Source organism: Macroventuria anomochaeta (genome assembly GCF_010093625.1).
Source record: "Macroventuria anomochaeta strain CBS 525.71 unplaced genomic scaffold BU25scaffold_23, whole genome shotgun sequence".
Classification (NCBI taxonomy): domain Eukaryota; kingdom Fungi; phylum Ascomycota; class Dothideomycetes; order Pleosporales; family Didymellaceae; genus Macroventuria; species Macroventuria anomochaeta.
Window position 1 is genome coordinate 69,084 of NW_022985384.1, and position 17,563 is coordinate 86,646.

At 51.7% G+C, this 17,563-nt stretch overlaps 8 protein-coding genes across 8 annotated transcripts; 2 read left to right on the forward strand and 6 right to left on the reverse strand.

The window, feature by feature from the left end:
- Window positions 1-83: 83 nt before the first annotated feature.
- Window positions 84-3,288, reverse strand: BU25DRAFT_440997 (DUF221-domain-containing protein; the record flags this gene model as incomplete). The annotated part of the gene is made up of 4 exons (XM_033709209.1): window positions 84-1,226; window positions 1,276-1,674; window positions 1,728-3,078; window positions 3,232-3,288. 4 exons carry the CDS (start codon window positions 3,286-3,288, stop codon window positions 421-423), a joined length of 2,613 nt encoding a protein of 870 aa, XP_033560050.1. The 3' UTR covers window positions 84-420.
- A 280-nt stretch (window positions 3,289-3,568) lies between these two features.
- BU25DRAFT_440998 (NAD(P)-binding protein) lies at window positions 3,569-4,753 on the reverse strand (the record flags this gene model as incomplete). Its single annotated transcript, XM_033709210.1, has 5 exons — window positions 3,569-3,635; window positions 3,797-3,972; window positions 4,059-4,435; window positions 4,485-4,514; window positions 4,573-4,753. 5 exons carry the CDS (start codon window positions 4,751-4,753, stop codon window positions 3,569-3,571), a joined length of 831 nt encoding a protein of 276 aa, XP_033560051.1.
- A 248-nt stretch (window positions 4,754-5,001) lies between these two features.
- Window positions 5,002-6,653, reverse strand: BU25DRAFT_104970 (uncharacterized protein). The gene is made up of 2 exons (XM_033700277.1): window positions 6,532-6,653; window positions 5,002-6,446 (listed from the first exon to the last, which is right to left on the reverse strand). The coding sequence occupies exon 2, from the start codon at window positions 6,331-6,333 to the stop codon at window positions 5,140-5,142; it is 1,194 nt and encodes a 397-aa protein (XP_033560052.1). The 5' UTR covers window positions 6,334-6,446; window positions 6,532-6,653; the 3' UTR covers window positions 5,002-5,139.
- A 204-nt stretch (window positions 6,654-6,857) lies between these two features.
- Window positions 6,858-8,198, forward strand: BU25DRAFT_370942 (uncharacterized protein). Its single transcript, XM_033703967.1, has 3 exons — window positions 6,858-7,012; window positions 7,156-7,590; window positions 7,645-8,198. Exons 2-3 carry the CDS (start codon window positions 7,328-7,330, stop codon window positions 7,913-7,915), a joined length of 534 nt encoding a protein of 177 aa, XP_033560053.1. The 5' UTR covers window positions 6,858-7,012; window positions 7,156-7,327; the 3' UTR covers window positions 7,916-8,198.
- Window positions 8,160-10,592, reverse strand: BU25DRAFT_344571 (uncharacterized protein; the record flags this gene model as incomplete). The annotated part of the gene is made up of 4 exons (XM_033703005.1): window positions 8,160-8,605; window positions 9,088-9,374; window positions 9,423-10,485; window positions 10,532-10,592. The coding sequence occupies 4 exons, from the start codon at window positions 10,590-10,592 to the stop codon at window positions 8,160-8,162; spliced, it is 1,857 nt and encodes a 618-aa protein (XP_033560054.1).
- Window positions 10,593-11,150: 558 nt separating this feature from the next.
- Window positions 11,151-11,928, forward strand: BU25DRAFT_412123 (uncharacterized protein). Its single transcript, XM_033706723.1, has 2 exons — window positions 11,151-11,485; window positions 11,551-11,928. Exons 1-2 carry the CDS (start codon window positions 11,237-11,239, stop codon window positions 11,653-11,655), a joined length of 354 nt encoding a protein of 117 aa, XP_033560055.1. The 5' UTR covers window positions 11,151-11,236; the 3' UTR covers window positions 11,656-11,928.
- Window positions 11,924-13,134, reverse strand: BU25DRAFT_412124 (uncharacterized protein). The gene has a single exon (XM_033706724.1). It carries the CDS (start codon window positions 12,937-12,939, stop codon window positions 11,953-11,955), a length of 987 nt encoding a protein of 328 aa, XP_033560056.1. The 5' UTR covers window positions 12,940-13,134; the 3' UTR covers window positions 11,924-11,952.
- A 113-nt stretch (window positions 13,135-13,247) lies between these two features.
- BU25DRAFT_412125 (triacylglycerol lipase) lies at window positions 13,248-16,454 on the reverse strand. The gene is made up of 3 exons (XM_033706725.1): window positions 15,856-16,454; window positions 14,955-15,802; window positions 13,248-14,903 (listed from the first exon to the last, which is right to left on the reverse strand). The coding sequence occupies exons 1-3, from the start codon at window positions 16,108-16,110 to the stop codon at window positions 13,502-13,504; spliced, it is 2,505 nt and encodes an 834-aa protein (XP_033560057.1). The 5' UTR covers window positions 16,111-16,454; the 3' UTR covers window positions 13,248-13,501.
- Between the last annotated feature and the right edge of the window lie 1,109 nt (window positions 16,455-17,563).

The window sequence follows — 17,563 nt, forward strand, 5'->3', positions numbered from 1 at the left end:
ATGGTTTGCGTCACTGCTATCAACGTTCCTGTGATAGCGCCAATGGCATGGTGTGAAGCGCGCCACGCCGTCTGGCAAGAGCCGCGGCGCTGGTGGTGTGGTTGAGCACTGGAATCACTGGACCTTAAAACATGATCATGCGATGGTTCGATACCTGTTCGAGAAGGTCGAAGATATGCGGCAGCGCCACAGGCGAGATCGTTATTCTAATGGATTAGGAGTGTGTTTCGAATAAAGAAAGGTTGAGAGGTGAGGAGGGTTCTCCGCAAAGCTTCGGTTCATGGCGTAGCGGCCAAGGGCTCACCACTGTGAGCTCAGGCACATGAAGGGTAAACGTGATACTGCGTGTATGGTATTGTATTGTGAACATGCTTGTACGTGCTGGACGATAGTTGTCCGGTCTTGTTTGCAAACCTGGGTTTACCATTGCTTCGTCTTCTTGAAGATAGGCACCTTCTCGAAGTCATCTACACTCCACTTCAGATTGCCCTCCTTGTCTATCCATGCACCCTCATCACTGCATTCCAGCTCCTTCTTTTCGTTTTCCTGAATCTCTTTCTTGCTGACACCCATGTCGTCCTTTGCCAACCAGATGACTGGTGTTCGACTTGTGTATGCAGGATGGAGGTATGCTTTACGAATATCCTCATCGTTGTACTCGGGTACATTGTCTTCATCAAAGTCGCCATCCCGTAGCCACTGCATCATTGCCTTGTGACTTGCGAAGATGTGCGGCTCGAAGAACCGAGCGATCGGACCTGTGACCTTGGGCGAGACTCGCACAGCGCTGCTGATACGATGGATTCGTGACTCCTCACGCTGTATAGCATCGGACTGACCCTCCTCTGCAGATGAAAGAAGTGGGGCTTCTTCGTCATTCTCATTGCTACTACCATCGAGAGCTAGATCGGCAGGTAGGTACTGCTCGAGAGGTGCAAAGTGGCGGTTCGTAAGGACATTGAAGATAATCGTGACGATAAACAAGATGCCGAGTAAGATCGTAGGCCCAAATGCACCTCGAAGGCTGAACAGCCCAATCAAGCAAAGTTCAGCAATGTATACACCGGTGAGCATCTGCTGCAGTGCAAGCGTGTAGCAGTGTCCTTTGGTATCGATCTTTGGCTGTGCGGTGAAGAGCAGCATGTAACGGTAGCTGAGATAGAACAAGGCAAGACCTGCGGCAGCAAAGCCTAGGACCAATGGTGCAATGCAAGAGTACACGATCGCTACATATCATCAGCAAAGTTCCAGTGCAAGAAATGAAATGAGACCTACCAATGATCACGAAGTTGACATACTTGGGGAACAGTTTGCCCCATTGCATGCCTCTCAGCGTGATGTAGCTGTTGTACTTTTGGCGTGGCGTCTTATCGAAGAACTTATCGAAAAAGATGTAGGAAAGGACATCGGAGTAGTTGAGCAGATTGTCGGAAGCGCTGGTGAGGCCTTGTACAACGAAGTATGTAAGGTAGGAATTGGAAGCACGAGGTAGCCGCTCTGCAAGCAACTGAGGTACTTTGTTCGGGTTCGTCGCGATCTGAGAAACGACTGTCGCAGCACCGGAAGACAGCGAGGTAACCAGGAAGACCTGCAGAACTTGGAACACGTAGTACCACTTCAAAACCTTCAGTTCTGTAGAGGTCTTGGTGGGCTCTCCGGAGGCAGTGAAGATATCTGGACCAGTCAGCAAGATGGCCGTCAACAACATAGTACGAGGCTCTACTCACATCTGAAGATTTTCGGCACATACTTGCTCAGTGCGCTGAGAAGCAGAGGCGGAACCAATCCGGTGAGGAGGTTGATAATATTATCCGGCAGCTCATTGAGGAAGCCGAGAAACTTGAAGTTCTCTGCCAAATAGGAGATGTTCGACACTGCACCGACGAATGCAACTGGAATTGACCAGAAGATGATTAAGGCAATGACGAGTCCATGCGCGAGTATGCCTTGCGATATGCGACGAGACGGCTCCATAGTCAGGTTCTCCCAGAAGACCTCGCTAGGCAGGACTCCAGTAAATCGGGGTGTGAGAGACAAAATGTCTGAGGATGCGACCTGTTGGTACGCTTTCTGGGCGGCAGATTGCGTGCGGAACTGAACGAATACTGCAGCTGCGCCGTGGTGGCTTTGCGCATGCGCATTGGACTCTCGAGCCTTGTTAATCTCCTCCTCCTTTTCCAGGAGCTGATTGCGGGAGTAGTCAATGCTGTCCACCTGCTTACCCACAGGCCTTGTCGTTTTGAGTCTTTCCGTAGGTCTTAGCGACTGTTTTACGCTGCCGGGAAGGCTGCCATAGGTGATTCTCTGTCCGTGATGCCTCTTCTGACTCCTTCGTCCTTCCTCGTTTGCTTTCTGGATCAGCGAGATCTCTGCAGTCTCCAGCTTGTCGACCTCGGAATCCCTAGAAGAGACCAGACTTTGCAACTTCTCTGCCTTAGTCACCGGCCAGACTTTGACAGCGTCATCACCAAAGAAGCGTTGCATGTTGCTTTCATCCAGAGCACCAGTCGGTGCTGATAAGAACAATACTGTACGTGATGACAGTCTGTTTGCATTCGGCTTTGACAGATTCCACGCTTGCCGAAGTCCAATAAGCCATAGTCGCTCCCTTGCTACCGTGAACATCACGAAGATGAAGAACACCCAGGCAATGATGGCGTGGGCATAGAGGTACTTCTCCTCTGCGACATTTCCAATCGAGATACGATCTAGCTCATTACCCGTTCCTCCACCAGCGGCGTTGATCGGCATCAATATTGGCCATGTCAACACACAGCCCACGACGCAGATGAAGATCATGGTTCGAAGGAAGCGCAAGAAAAGGTACGAGTCGATGGACTGGTGGTATAGTGTGAACTTGTCAGGCACCACTCTCATGGTGTGTACCCAATCCCAGTACGATCGGCTCTGACATGGTGTGTGATCCTTTTTTGGTATTGTGCCAAGGTATGTCCTGGGAAAGTAGATCTTCGGGAACTTCGGCCTGACTATCACAAAGGCTGACACGAACAGACTGGCTGTCACAAATGTTGGGATGAAGGCAGCGGCCACCGCTGCAAAAGAGGAGGGGCCGCTAGGCTACAGTGAGTAGGTCAGTGAAGGTCAAACATTCTGCTTGTGACAGTGTCGATTCAATAATTGAATGCTCAACATGAAGCGTCATGTTTCACAATTGCTGACTCCGAAATGAAAAGAAGATTCAAGTGGGAGAATCTGTGCGTATGTACGTACCGATTTACCGCCATCATCGGTACCATTACTGGCAGCTATGATGGTCTGGAAATCCATTCTGCTGCACACGCTTGAACGCGTGAAATTTGACGAGATGCTCGAAGCTACGTCATACCAATAAGAAGTGAAAAGAGGTACGGTACGCGGATAGTAGAACGCGAAGACAGACAGTATGAGAGGTTGCTCGAATTTGCAATTAGGATGTGTGTAGGGATACAGCGGGAGCTTAGTGTTTGATGGACAAGATGAGTTCTTGGTGCCTTGCCTGCGTGACGCGATGACGTCGATCGCTGTTTCGTGGCCGTGCACCCGCGGACCTTTTGTTCGCTGAGCGCTTTCAGCGACCATCACGCTTTGGTCTGACATCAGTATCACGGACACTCTCGTCACTTTGGTTTGAGATTCTTTACGACAATTACGTTGCTTGACACTAACAGTAACTGAATTAGGAGAACACTGCTGACGCCTGTATGCTCGGAGTCGTATTGATTGTAGTCTACATTTACAACCCCCTATTGATCCCCTCCAATTGATACTTAAAGTCCTTATCAGGAATCTTCTGCACTTTCTTCTCCTTCTTGACCTCAACCCAGCCCTCCTCTCCCGCCCTCTCAACAACTCAGTATGATCAACACGCGGATCCACCTGCTCCAGCGCGTCTCCAAGATACCCTCTCAACAACCCCGGCAGCTCCGTCCTAAACTCACTGTGCTGCATGAAGTCCTGTGTAATACCAAGGTCCTTAACAAGCAATGCAAGACCTAAGCCAGAATTGAACGTGAGCGGTAAAGCATCACAGCGAAACGTATCAAGAGTCGGAAACATACGCCCGTCCCAACATTGAGCACATCGATCATCTTCTGAGGGTCAAGACCCCACTTCTGCCCAGTCATTAGACTGTCATTCAACGTGCAAATGCTAAATTCCATTATGTAGTTGTTGAGTGTCTTCATTGCATGCCCTAAACCAAGGGGTCCCATGTGGAACAGGTATCCTGCCGTTGCTGACAGCACTGGCTTGACGGCTTCGAAGATCTCATCCGAGCCGGCGCCGACCGTGAGTGGTGACTCGCCAGCATTGGCCGCGTGCATGTACGTCTGTATGATGGGAGCGTCGACGAGTATGAGTTCGTGTGCGGCGAGTTCGCGGCAAAGGGATTGGGTATCGAAGGGATAGGACGATGAGGTGTCCTTTATGGTGGTACCTATCAACTGTTATCGACTGTGTCAAGTACTCTAGAAGTATTCACTAACCAGGTCGAAATGCTTTCTCGATGCCCTTGTCTATAATAACTTCGCGGACACCTTCCCTTGAGGCAGCATAGTCACAATTCGGCGCTACCGTCGGAAACTGTTGTACTTTTCCATTCTTTTGCAGCTTTCTGCACTTTTTCGGTGTCCATGTCGTGTACTACTACATTGAAGCCGTTCTTGGGGAGATTCGAGGCCATGGAGAATCCAGCGTTGCCGAGACCGATGTAGCCAACCGTCTTAACGGTTTTGGGTGCTTTTGAGGAAGCCATTCTGGTGTCGCAATGTGAGTAGGTTCGGTTATGTGACAAGATGTCTGAATAATTTGCTTCTGATCCTCTTTGAGGCTCCGGTTTTGAGGTCGAAGAAGTATGGCTGCCATCTTCGCGACCCGGACTTCTCTGCGAGGTCAATCACGGACTGCGTTCCAGCTGCCCTGTCAAATCCAAATCCCTGCAGTTATAAAGACTGCGGGGACTGCTGATGTTTGCGGGGAAACTGTTGTTTGATACGCTAGCCGCTGCAGTTCAACGTCATCGCGGGTAGCTTGCGGCTTTAGCTCCTCAATATGCGAGTACTCTGATATCTGCAGATGAGTATTGTCCTTGCAGACTGATATGAACATTGCGCTGCCTTGTGATAGGCGCCTTACAAGTACTCAACTTAACAAGCGAGGATCATCGCCACCTCGACAAGCAGCAAGCAGCAGTTTGCCAAAGGGATCGAGTGTTTCGACTTCCTTCTCATGCGTCCAGCTGTTTGTGAAGTCCATGTACACGGTGAGACCGTCCTCCTCAAGCAGCTCAGGTAGGACGTTATCGTTCCATTCTTCTGGATCCGTCTTCCAAGCTTGAAGATCTTTGGTGAACGGGATCCGAGCAAGAACAGGTACCTGATCGGCAAGACCATCTCGTGTGTACAGGCTCCAAGCACAGCGCACATACGCCGACATCATGATTGTGCGCCGGAGTGACTCGTTGAAGACCCATGTCTCGTAGCAGTTGACCAGAAATGTTGGCTCGTTGAAAGACCGCTTCCAGAGGTGTGCAGCCCATATCTCGAGGAGGATGTTGTGTTTCTGGGCTTGGGCTTGGTCGTTCAAGCTGGGGTCAAAGAGACGGATGATTTGATAGATGATCAAGGTCTGTACAGCAGCAAGGTGCTCCAAAAGGCTCCAGTTGCCCGAAGCTGCTCCCAGCCTCGCGATTTTGGCGTTGATGCTATTCGTTATCAAGGAGGTATTCGCGCTCGTCTTGCAAAGGTAGAGAGCGGAGATCGATACGCAGTCCTGGTACGACTCTGGCTGATAACGCTGCCAAAGGTTTTGGTGGAGGAACGGAGTCGAACCTGTATATGCCATTGAAGGCACATACGAGCGCAACGCTTGCAAGATATACCGAACCTGACCTTCATTCAAGTAAGCCGGTGCCGTGACCTCTGGCCAAAGAGCTCGACGAAGCTGTGGCTCTTCGAAAGGGACGTTGTCCAGCAACAACGAAGCCGAAACCGCAAACTCGTCCTGCCAGCTACCCAGGCTAGAACTGCTCGAACTACCTGACGCGCATGAGAATGGTAGACCATCGTGACCAAGCGGATCGGTGCTTGCGCTATTGAAAGGCAGGAGCTCGGCTGAGCTGTCGACGACCTCAACGCTAGCTTTCCCCGGCGTCAAGTCCGGCGGTGTTTGGCGGACAACCATCTTTCTGTCGCGCACCGAAGAGGGTGACGGATACGTGCAGTCGAGGCCTTTGACGAGGCAGCGCCTGCAGAACGGGTATTCGAGATCGCAGCGGCGTCTGCTCTTCACGCAGGCGCTGCAGCTTTTCTTGCGTGTTGCGGAGATGTAGTGCATGTTTGGGTTCTGGAGAAGATCTCCGAGGAGTCAACGTTCACGCATGCGCGCGCTCTGGGGAGCACAGTATTTTGAAGCTTTCGAATGTTTCTTGCTGAGAGGCGCTGTGCATCCTATCTGAGTCAGCGTCTGGTGGTGGGAGCGGAACTCCGCAAGCTTATGCATGGCTGAATGGCTTGCGTCTTTCTGCTTAGCGACCTTGGATGCGTGACTTTTAGGGCTGGAGATGGAATCATGGACAAGGTCGAATTGGCTTGCTCACGCACAAGCGCACACTGCACAACAATGACGATGTTCAATTCACGAGAGGCCGGTGCCGGAGACATTGATGCAGGTGTGGATAACGCACCTCTGTTCCTCCAACACTCGCATCCACAAAACCCAATCTAGAAGCTAACATCGATCTCCCTCGACCCATCTTTACGCGCAACCATGCATCTCACGGTCCACACTTGCACTCCGCCATCTCATAAAATCACCCGAACGCATCTGCGGAAGCTGCGACAACAGCAAACACCCACGTGCCCGAATTAGAATTAGATTTCGCACGGTCAATCACGAAACCAAAGTCCTAGCATCCACCGTCTTTGCTTTGTTTACGCTAAACCAAGCCCAAACCGATGTGCCGTGTGTCTGGTTGAGAAGGGCCGCCGCCCGATTGGTCGAGCGATAAACGTCATGGTAGGTCCGTGACTTTCACATGCTTGTAGCCATGTCGTGTCTAAGAACGGACAACGGCCCCACGCAGGCCGCCTCACCCGCTCATCTCACCTTGAGTTGAAAGACTTCTCTTTCTTATACAAACGTGAGCTTACAAACTTCAGCTGTTATTAGGAAAGAAAGAGAACTGGGAACGAATTGTTGTTTGGACTTTGTTGAGAGTGCTAGCTGTTTTTTCCGGCGACTAAGGACGTCTCACCTGACGACTCCGCATTGTCTCGCGGTCACGACCATCTGCGACTTCTGCCCCAGTATACCAACACCACACATCAACATGGCCATTCAGGATTCGGCAGGCGCAAAGAGGGCCATGTACCTGCTTATGGGCATTCCCGACCGGTTCAATGAGTTCTGTCACATGGACCAAATCACCTTTGTTCAGCTGGCCGACTGGATTCTGAATAACGTCGAGTCGCAACTTGCGACAAATATCAGCATCGAAGAGAGCTTGTTCGTGTTTCTCGATATCGTTGCACAGGGGAACAGCTTCAGCAGTGCGGCGTATGGCTGGCATCACGATGTCCAGCTCACACAAGGGTATGCCAAGCCAGCCTACTCCTGCTAGTCGAGTCGCTGACCATGTTGATACAGCATCTTCCTAAACGTTCTCAACGCTCTCACAGTCCTCCGCGAGAGCAAGGAAATCTCGTCGTCATGTCCGTCCATCAATTCGACTAAGAGCCGTTGGCGGATCGCAAAGACGTGGCGCCCAGGCCGATCGAGAATGGACGGCCTTATCAAGGTCGGCAACGATGGTATGTCGGGTGACGGCCTCGAAGTGAACCAGGAGGCGCTCAAGCAGGCCTTGATGGCTGTCAACAACTTCATGCATGAGCGGGAAGAGTATGAGGACTTCGAATGAGCGGAGACATTTGCATATTCGGCGTTTGGTTTGGCGCAATGGTAACGACAGCGGTAACGGAATAGGCATTGCGATGGTTGGGTATTTGGTATGGGATGTCGGTAAGACCGATTGGGTATTCGCTTCGTTTGTATGTATGTCGCTCGGTTTTTCGAATGCGACGGTGTGATCCTCAATAACACCACTTCTTACTTCCAACCTTTGCCCCCAGCCATGACGTGTGCTCCCTGCCCTGTATTCTTTCTCAGTTGTCCATCTGCACGGCTCCCACTGTTCCAGGGCTGAGCACGCTCAATCTTCCCCTCTTGATCCCCAAACCGTTCTCGATCCTCTGTGCAGGCTCGCCACGCGCTTGCCTCATCAACGCCAACTGAATGACACCAGCATCCACATATTTCCTGCCTTCAAAGCCTCTTCGCCCGACGTTGCTTATCTCTGCTTCGGCTTCATCTGCTATCCTCTGTCTTGCTTCTAGCACCCGCAGGACTGGGTTGTTTCTCGGATCCGGGAACGCTGACTGAGGCGGCGCCTGCATCATATCACCAAGTATATGTTGCGACTGTCGCTGCGACTGAGGTTGGGGGTCGAACTCGGATCGTGACGTCGGCGAATAGTGAGGGTTGGGTTGAACAGCACCGAGGCTGCTGAGTCGCGATGCGAATGCAGGATCGCGCGCATCCATGTCAACCACTCCACCTTAAAAACGTCAGTATCGGCTGTAACCCTCTTCGTTGCGCCCATGTATACCTTCTGGTTTGGTCTCGCTGAACTGTGGTGGCGGCTTTACAGAAGGTCCAGGAGCAGGTGGTGCCTGCCGTGGCACGGAAGGCGCGGGAGCTCGAGCTGTGACATTGCTGGGAGGTGCGCGAGTGGGATATTTGCGTGTAGCAGCACCGGCGGCGCCTGCAGCTTTTGAAGAAGAGCTTCCCATTTTACATGTGTGGGGTTATCAATGTTTGTTGGGTTGTTGAGCTGCAGAGCATCGATAACGTCAGATAGCGAATGTACGTTTTGGGACTTTTGGAGCGTGGACCCTGGTCATCACGTGCGGGGTGCATGAAGCCATTTATCAGTCCGATCAACAGATCACCAAGTTTGTTCATTTTGAAGAGACTGGAACTGACTCTGGAGGTCGTGGTCAACTATCTGTATATTTTGTTCTGTTCAGGGACTCGCCGCATCCTCACGGTAGTGCCCTGCAACCAAGAACGCCAACTCCAGCGCCTGCTTCTCGTTGAGCCTAGGATCACAGTAGGTAGTGTAGTTCAGGCTCAAGTCCTCATCATCGAGTCCTTGACTTCCACCCGTGCACTCTGTGACCGCATCGCCAGTAAGCTCGAGGTGCATACCGCCCAAGAAGGAGCCGTGCTGCTTGTGGATCTTCAAGGCCGAGGAAAGCTCTGAGAAGATGTTGTTGAAAGAGCGAGTCTTGATGCCGGATGATGTACTGCGAGTGTTTCTGGCAATAATTAGCTTTGATCTGTGTTCAGAGAAGAGGATGTCTTACCCGTGCATTGGGTCGCACTGCCAGACAACGACGTGTCCGCTGCTCTTGACAGCTTCAATGTGCCCGCCCAGCATTGACTCGACCTTTCCAGCTCCATAACGCGTGATCAGAGTAACCTTGCCAATGTCCTTCTTCGGGTTGACGATATCCAGCAGCTCAATCAACTCATCATTCTTCATCGAAGGCCCGACCTTGATACCGATAGGATTCTCAATACCACGGAAGTACTCAACATGGCCACCATCGATCTGTCTTGTGCGGTCTCCTATCCAAAGGAAATGCGCTGAGGTGTTGTACCAACCCTTGCCGTCTGTCGAAGTCTGAGCACCGGGGTGACCAGCGGGATGTTTTAGTCTTCTTGTCAAGCTCTGCTCGTATTCCAGAACGAGACCTTCGTGACTGCTGTACAGGTCGACAGTCTGCAGCTGTCCTGATGTGTCTGCACCAATTGTCCGCATGAAACGCAGGGAGTCAGAGATACTATTGACAATAGCAGTGTACTTTGCTTGCAGCTCCATGTCGCCCACGTGTCCAAGGCCCCAGTCCATAGGGTTGTGCAAGTCGGCAATGCCACTTGCTAGCTGAGCACGAATGTAGTTCATCGTTGTAGCAGAGTGGAAGTATGCGCTAACCAGCCTCTCCGGGGCCACCTTGCGATGTTCTGGGTCGTAACCGTTCAGGATATCACCGCGGAAGCTGGGGATCTCCTTACCGTCCACGGTCTCAGTCGGGCTTGATCTCGGCTTTGCATACTGTCCAGCTATCCGGCCGATACGGATCACAGGCTTGTTGGATCCCCAAATGAGAACCAGACTCATCTGCAAGAGAAGCTTGAGTTTGGCATCGATAGGGTCCTCGGCGCAGTAAGAGAACAGCTCGGCGCAATCGCCACCTTGCAGCAGGAACGACTTCCCAAGAGCTGCATCACGTAGGCTTGCCCTGAGTTTCCAGATCTCTGTTGGTGTGACGATCGGTGGGAGTTTTGAGAGCTGCTTCAATGCCGCATCCGCTGCTGTTTGATCCTCGTACTTGACTACTTGCTTGATGGGCTTTGATTGCCAGGCTACGAGTGGGTCAGAGAAGGTCGTTTAAAACCGGATTCTACTGACATGTTGGTGACCAGGTGTCGAACTGGCCATTTGTGGGTTGAGGTTGCGCTCCGCCGGCCATGTACTGTTTGAGGTAGTTGGACAGAACGTCCATAGTTTCGTCGCTCATTGTGCCGTTGGCTGCTCAGTAAATGCTTTCGGAGTGTCAGCAGGTATGGAGAAATAAAAGAAATGAGCTCTGTTCGTGAGAGAGGCCGGGAAGACTTGAGTCACGCTTCAGTCTAGTGTATATGAAAGCTTCGGCAAGGGTGTTGCTGCAAAGTGACCTCAATAAAGCCCATGCGCACATGACTCAATTTGAACGAAAGGGCGCGCAAAGGCTGCATTCGAACACTTCGAAAGGCAAGGTCTGAGAGCCAGACTGAATATACAACTGACCTGATCTTTATGTGAAGACAAGAGCGGAAGCTCTGTAAGTGTGAAGAAAGCACGTGGGTACCTTGTTCGTCATTCGTGTAAAGTTCTCAGCGTGCGGGACTTCAATAATGTGTAAAAGCTCGCTCCAGATGATTTGCTCACCAAATCGCGGCCCTTGGTTTATATGATTGGTCAATGGCAAGGGATTACCGAGCCCGCTCACCCTTGGCTTACCCCAGTACGCCCCACTTCTACATCATAGCCTCGAGGTACACATACATGCAGAAATCCTACTGCTCACCTCTCCGTTTTCCTTTCCTCCATTCTCTTCAACAGTAGATATCAGCAATGGCCGAACCACAGCCCTCTACCGTCCAAGAAGGCGCCACAGATCCTCACGCCCCAACGGCCACAACCGATGATCGCATAGCCGCCGCCGCACTCTCGACACTCGATGCACAAGACGACAACGGTACTGGCAAGAAGGAGGTAGATGGCAAGGCGCTGGACAAGGCTATGAAGAACTTAAACGTCAAAAATGCCAAGGCTGAAGAGAAGAAGAATGTCAAGGTTGAGCCTGCTGATGTCAACTTGCTGGTATGTTTATGTGTTTAGTGGGAGGGTTGCTGGGGGATATGGCTAATGATGCTGATGTTGTGCAGGTCAAGGAGCTTGATTTGAGTAAGCAGAAAGCTACGGATCTGTTGAAAACTTATGATGGGAGTGCGGTGAGAGCTATGACTGCTTTTGTTACGGGAAAAGCCTGAAGCGCAAGACTTCCGAGAGACTGAACGCGGCCTCTGCAGGGACGTAGTCAGCACTGAACGTCACCTCTGGAGGTCTTCGAGACGGCAGTGTTGATCACAGCTGGTGGATGAGACAAGCAGCTGCAGCCTATGGGGAAGACTTTGCAGCGACTGGATATACGAGTGCTTGTCCACTTCAAGCCTCGATCCAACTCGCAAGCCTTATTGAAGCTTTTCAACGTCAGACGGAACACACCATGTCAGTGCGATAGATTGATATCATTACACTTGTTCATTGGCCTCATATGTACACATGTCCTACCCGCTCAATTGCTTGGGCCCTTGATCCCTCCTCGCCCTCTCCTCGAACTTGGTATTGATTTGAGTCTTCCATCGCCCATACAGTTCATACCCCACCACAATGATGATCGGTATTCCTACAATGATGCTCGTCACTTGCCTCGCTGCCTTCTTGTACTTCGGTGGCAGTTTTGTGTTGGGCGTCGGTTCGATGATTCGAGTTGGGTATCTTGGAGCTCGCGGCGGTGCTCTAGGGGCGGGTTCTGCGAAGGCGATGCGCGGTTTAGAGGGTTCTGAGGTAGGTGAGGGCGCTGTGAGCGGGTTACGTGGAAGTGGAATAGTGGTCGCGCGTGGTTTCGGTGGAATGATGTTTGCGCGCTCGCTTGGGGCTGCAGTCGTGGGTGGTATGACGGGTTTTGAGGGAGCTTCGTCGACGGGTTGTTGAATTGGGGCGACAGGTGCTGGCCCAGGGACTGGTGGTATGAAGCCTGGGTTGAGCTCTTCTGAAGCTGGTGCTGCTGACGATGACGATGCAGGAGGCGCTGCGTCTGCGTTCAGAATTGGAGTTTCTGCTGCAGCAGGTAGAATTGGGGCAGCTGGCGCTGGGCCAGGGACAGGTGGGATAAAGGGCTGTTCGGGCTCTGTTCGTGGTGTCGCGGCGGGCTTGCTGAAGGCCCCTGCCGCTTTGACTTCATCCAGAATCTTGCTACTTGTCGGTGTGGCAGGTGTAACCTGCTGTGCGGTGCTTGTCTTCGTGGGCGCAGCTTTGGGCGCAGGTGTTTCTTTCTTGCTCTTGTAGTCCGACACCCTTGTCAAGGTCGTCTTCTTCTCCTTCATAGCATCTACTATCTTGGCCTTCTGTGTGGCCTTTGCCTTGGTCGATGCCTTCCTCACTGCAGGCTTCTCTGGCGCCACAGCGCTCTCGTCTACAATCTTCCTGGGTCTCCCACGCTTCTTGACGGCGGGCGGGTCGACAGTCACCGTTGCGGACGTCACGGCAGCCATTGCGATCTGAAAGCGATTGGTGTGACAGTCCGAAGTATAGGAATGGGGAGTTTTGATGTTGCGACGCGTTATAGGGGTTATGGGCGCGTCGAGGGGTACCGGTTAATGTGAAGAGTGACGGAAAATGGCCCAACAAATATGCAGGGGTCCGCGTCCAGAGATGAGGTCATCCGAGGCTTCTTCATCTCTCCTGAACGCGCATCCTTGGCCATATAAACAGGGCTGCCATCGCGACAAACAACAACAGACAACAAAACGTTGACAACCTCCAGACTCTCATCATGAATACAGGTGACGACTGTGTTGTGGTGGGCTTGCCCAAGGATGTAATTATAGTATGTATTTTCTGAGCCATGCCAATGCTATCCCGCAGCTGCGCTATGCTATAGTAGCTGCTACTCTCTATGATGACCTGTGTATCATGTCCTCTATGGTGTACTCCAAATACCGTTCTAAACTCCACACCATGCCGCGTACCGCTCTACCTGTTGGCTTGGCGCTACTCGAGCACCTGTTCTTGTTGACATTGAAACATAGACCTGAAAATTGACAGCTGATTTCTTCATCCGAAGAAGCTCTCGTGAAAGCTCACCGCGCTTTTCTTGCGCCGTAGCATGCCCCTTGCACCGGAAATATCGAGCATAAGCCCTGTGACGCTACCGCGCCTACTGTGTGCTGGGCTTCTATTCGGCGTCGAAGGTGTAACGGAACACAGAGACTCGACATGGTTTGGGGTAGAAGGCTTGACGTTGAGTTCTGGTGCTACCGGTCCGGGCGGGTGGAACAGGCGCTTGTAGCGGAGCTCCGGTGAGCTAGGAGTAGGTACGTGGTTAGTGACTGGAATCATGGCGAGGTTGAGTAAGGTGCCAATATGGCGATCGAAGGAAGTCGAGATTGCAGGTGTTGTAGGTGCAGAAAGGGAGAGCAAAGATGTATGGCGTGTGGGTGGCCATAAAGTAGGTCCATGGGAGGATGGTGACGTGATGGGCGACGGAGATGAAAGCACTTCAGAGGTATCTGAGTCTATCTCTGCGTAATACTCCTTATCGGATGAATCTTCGGGGTTAGTAGAAGAGGAGATGGTGTCTGTCGTACGGTTGCCTGATGCATTGGGGACCTGCAAGGACTGCCTGTGACCCGGAATGCGGTCATCATGCGCGGGTATCATGGGTGTTGAGCGTGAAAGAAGTGGGCTGATCAGAGTCGATCTCAATAAAATTGGACTGGGGTGTTCTGTCCTGATTGCGAATCGTAGTGTCTTGCTGTTTGGTCGTGTCCGAGGTACTGTCGAAGACTCATAACCCTGCGAGCTCGGCCGTGATAAAGTATTAGGACGGAGTTCAGTTTGAGCTGAACTAAAAACAGTACGCGCTTTGGCCTTTTGAATCAGACTGTCCAAAGCAAGTTCGATTGCGACGTGGTTCTGTATCCGGGACAGCTTTGGCCAGGTAGCCCTTTGCCCTGTGAGCAAACACCCAAGCATATACTCCGTGGTTGGGTTGCTAAGAACCCTAGGAAAATCCGCATACGATATGGCCGGAAAAATGTTGATGTCGCCCGAATATCGCTGGCTGAGCAGGCCTCTCAGCTTTGTAACATAAGTAGGAAAGACACCTATGTCTGCAAGAACCTGGAGGCGATGCAACACTTCGCCTTTGGCAAGACTGGCCACGCTGCTCATCCAGTGTGGGCCAGCTGAAAATGCAGGACTTTGCACTTCAGCGGCTACAATGTCTTCCTCTTTCTCCAGGAATGGGACCACATGTGGGTTGACTTGGGACACAATGAAATGATTGACATTGAACATTTCCGCGAGGCGGGTCATGGGGAGATCGTTGTCCACGGAACCATCGATCCATTTAGCATCGGGGTCGGCATCCCAGTGCACCTCCTTGCCTGTCTTCAGGTCTTTGGCCATAAGCTCGGATTGTGCATACACGAGGGGTACCGAACATGAGGTGCATCTGGATAAATCAGCAACAATTACTGCTTTATCGAGGACGGGATCTACTTACACTGCTGACCAGATCATCACATTTGGCGCTGTGATGTAGTTTAATAGCCTGGGCAGCTCGTAGATTGACGAGGTGGATACCGGAATGTTCAGTATGCGTCTCGTACGGTTGTAAGATTCCTGAAATGTCATGTCGCCGAGCATCTGTCTCATAACCCTTTTCAAGTGCGTCATGTCGAACAGGGTGCCAGTCTGGCATAACCGTACCACTTTCTGTAGCACGCTCTCTGGCTCACCCGCTTTCTCGAATACGTCCAGATCTCCGTAGCAGAACTCATGCAGAATGTCTGGGATTTCTGCGTCGGTTTTTGTGCACAAAACAGCGCAAACGATGCTTCCAGCAGATGCTCCAGATATGATGCGCGGAAGAAGGCCCGTATCCCACAGACTTTTGACAACTCCAATGTGGTTCATGCCGAATGTTCCACCTCCTGACAACAACAACGCGCTGCGTCCGAACGATTGACGTGTCTGCAAAAGTTGTTCGACGAGCGTTTGCGAATCGACAGGACACTGATCTCCTTGCTTTGCTGAGACATCAAGCAGCGCTGTCATAGTCTGCTGAGCTGAGTCAATGTACCGCTCGATCAACTTCTTCGTGCCAATGTGGGAGTGTTTGTACAGTTGCAGGCCGCCCATGTCGCCGAGGTCCCGCGTGAGTGTTGTTCGTATCAAAAACAACATCTTCCTCACGTCGCAGCTGAGCCGAGCATCGTCCAGCTCCCGAAGGCGGGCTGCGACCAACGCTGCATCATACTCTGGCGACTCATCTTCATCTTTCCAGGCATTGTTTCCTTCCAAAACGTCGAGGTCGGTCGCTGCGGCTTCCCATTCGTCATATGTTTCGGCCTGTGGGGTGCCATTAGTATGTGATAGCCAAAACACTGAGCGCGAGAACCCACGTTCTTCATGCGCAGGTACAAAATCTGCTTGCGACCTGCATCCTCGTCCAGCGCAGCCTGGAATGGCGCATTGTAGTGACTGCCGACTACATCGCTTATTGACTGTACAGGGTTGCGAACGAGTTTCGTGAGTGGTGATAGGAATATACCATGGCTCTTGCTCTTTCTAATGACCTTCCCGCCGTTGTTGTGGTTGCCTGCTTTGTGCAGTCGCGTGCTGCCTCCCGATAGTACTGTGTCGGACAGGAAGGACATCGATGTTGTACGCCATGCACAAGTGTTGTGGGGGCTGGAAGTAAAGGATGTGCCTAACAGAGGGATTGCGTAGAGGTGGTTGACAATGTAGTCCAGGAGGTTAGTTCGCTTGGAGGTTCAAACGCGCTGGGACCGCTCCTTAGTATAGTAACAGTGTGGTAGGTAATGCGGTGAGGAAATCGTCACTGGTCATGCGTTGCGACAACGGTTCGGCGCGAGTCGCGGCTGTCGTTCCGGTCCAGGTAAGAGCGAAATAAATGGCAGGCAGCGCTGTCGAGTTGGCAAAACATGTGCAAGAAGAAGAAGAAGGCATCAAGATTTGAATAAGCTAGCTGGCACTTGCCAACGGACACGCTCAGATGAATGAACACTTGGAAGCACGTGAACATGCTTCACCATCATACATCGTCAAGCATGCAGCGCTAGACAAAAGCGGCAACAGCGTCATCATATCGATAACACATCCCACCTAATTCGCGCGTTCACGAGACCTGCATCTCTGCCTTACATACGAAACCTTGATATGCGACGTGTTCCTGCAGCTGGCCCAGTAACCTTCTGCATCACCCGTCAAGCATTTCTCGCCGTAAAGCGGCGCTCGACAGAGTCTGCAGTCATAATTAGGAAATCTTCTATTCCATGGTAGCAGCTACCTTCCCTGCTCGACGCAACACGTCGAAAAACTCTGGAGGTAGTCGCGCATCCTCCCTGTCCTGCTCGGAGCTGAGACATGGGCCGCACGACATGTCGCTCCGCAACCCTTTCTGCCATCGCGGGGGTCAGAAAGCCGGGGATTGTGGAGCCATATTTCCTGATCTGGGTGCAACCTTCAGCTTTCCTCAGTCCACGAGGCCCACCTGCAGAAGAGATTAACGTGAGCTGAGCAAGTGGTGGTTGTCATCTGGACGCAGCTCTGACACGGTCTTCTTCACATGTCAGACTGACGAGCCATGCAGAGCACTTGCGAGGTCGGACAAAATCCTGCACTCTGACTTGCTTTTTCATCTCAAGTGATGCAAATAAACGCATCAGCTTAACAGGTGCAATGTCTTTTCGCGACACCTGTCAAGCTAGACGCTGTCGTGAAAACTTTGATTTTCATGGAGAAAGTCGAAGCAAGTTCGCCCATATCTCATCAATTCCTCCGCATACAATTGACAGCAGAGTATTTTCGTCACGATTAACAGCTGTCTAGATTCTAAGAAGGCCTCGAGGAGTTGGGACACTCCAGATTGTATATGGGCGCATTTACTCCGACTAGCCATCGAGAGTATTGGACATGGGCCCAGAAGGTAAGGTGTTGATGAGGAATATGACTTTGATGATATTTCCATCATGGACGAATCAGCGTTTCCCTCAGACAAAAGGGGTATCGATGAGGAGGGTAACGAAGCAGAGGAACGAAGCCATGAGCATGGCGAAAACGATGGGGAAGTGAACACAGAGAAAGAGG

Excerpts from the sequence above, each read along its gene's own strand:
- BU25DRAFT_104970 (XM_033700277.1), bottom strand. The coding sequence starts at position 6,333 with ATGCACTACATCTCCGCAACACGCAAGAAAAGCTGCAGCGCCTGCGTG.
- BU25DRAFT_370942 (XM_033703967.1), top strand. The coding sequence starts at position 7,328 with ATGGCCATTCAGGATTCGGCAGGCGCAAAGAGGGCCATGTACCTGCTT. Across the intron at positions 7,591-7,644 it reads GATGTCCAGCTCACACAAGG|CATCTTCCTAAACGTTCTCA; the intron begins GTATGCCAAGCC and ends ATGTTGATACAG.
- BU25DRAFT_412123 (XM_033706723.1), top strand. The coding sequence starts at position 11,237 with ATGGCCGAACCACAGCCCTCTACCGTCCAAGAAGGCGCCACAGATCCT. Across the intron at positions 11,486-11,550 it reads CTGCTGATGTCAACTTGCTG|GTCAAGGAGCTTGATTTGAG; the intron begins GTATGTTTATGT and ends GATGTTGTGCAG.
- BU25DRAFT_412124 (XM_033706724.1), bottom strand. The coding sequence starts at position 12,939 with ATGGCTGCCGTGACGTCCGCAACGGTGACTGTCGACCCGCCCGCCGTC.
- BU25DRAFT_412125 (XM_033706725.1), bottom strand. The coding sequence starts at position 16,110 with ATGTCCTTCCTGTCCGACACAGTACTATCGGGAGGCAGCACGCGACTG. Across the intron at positions 15,803-15,855 it reads TGTACCTGCGCATGAAGAAC|GCCGAAACATATGACGAATG; the intron begins GTGGGTTCTCGC and ends GGCACCCCACAG. Across the intron at positions 14,904-14,954 it reads GTGATGATCTGGTCAGCAGT|ATGCACCTCATGTTCGGTAC; the intron begins GTAAGTAGATCC and ends TGATTTATCCAG.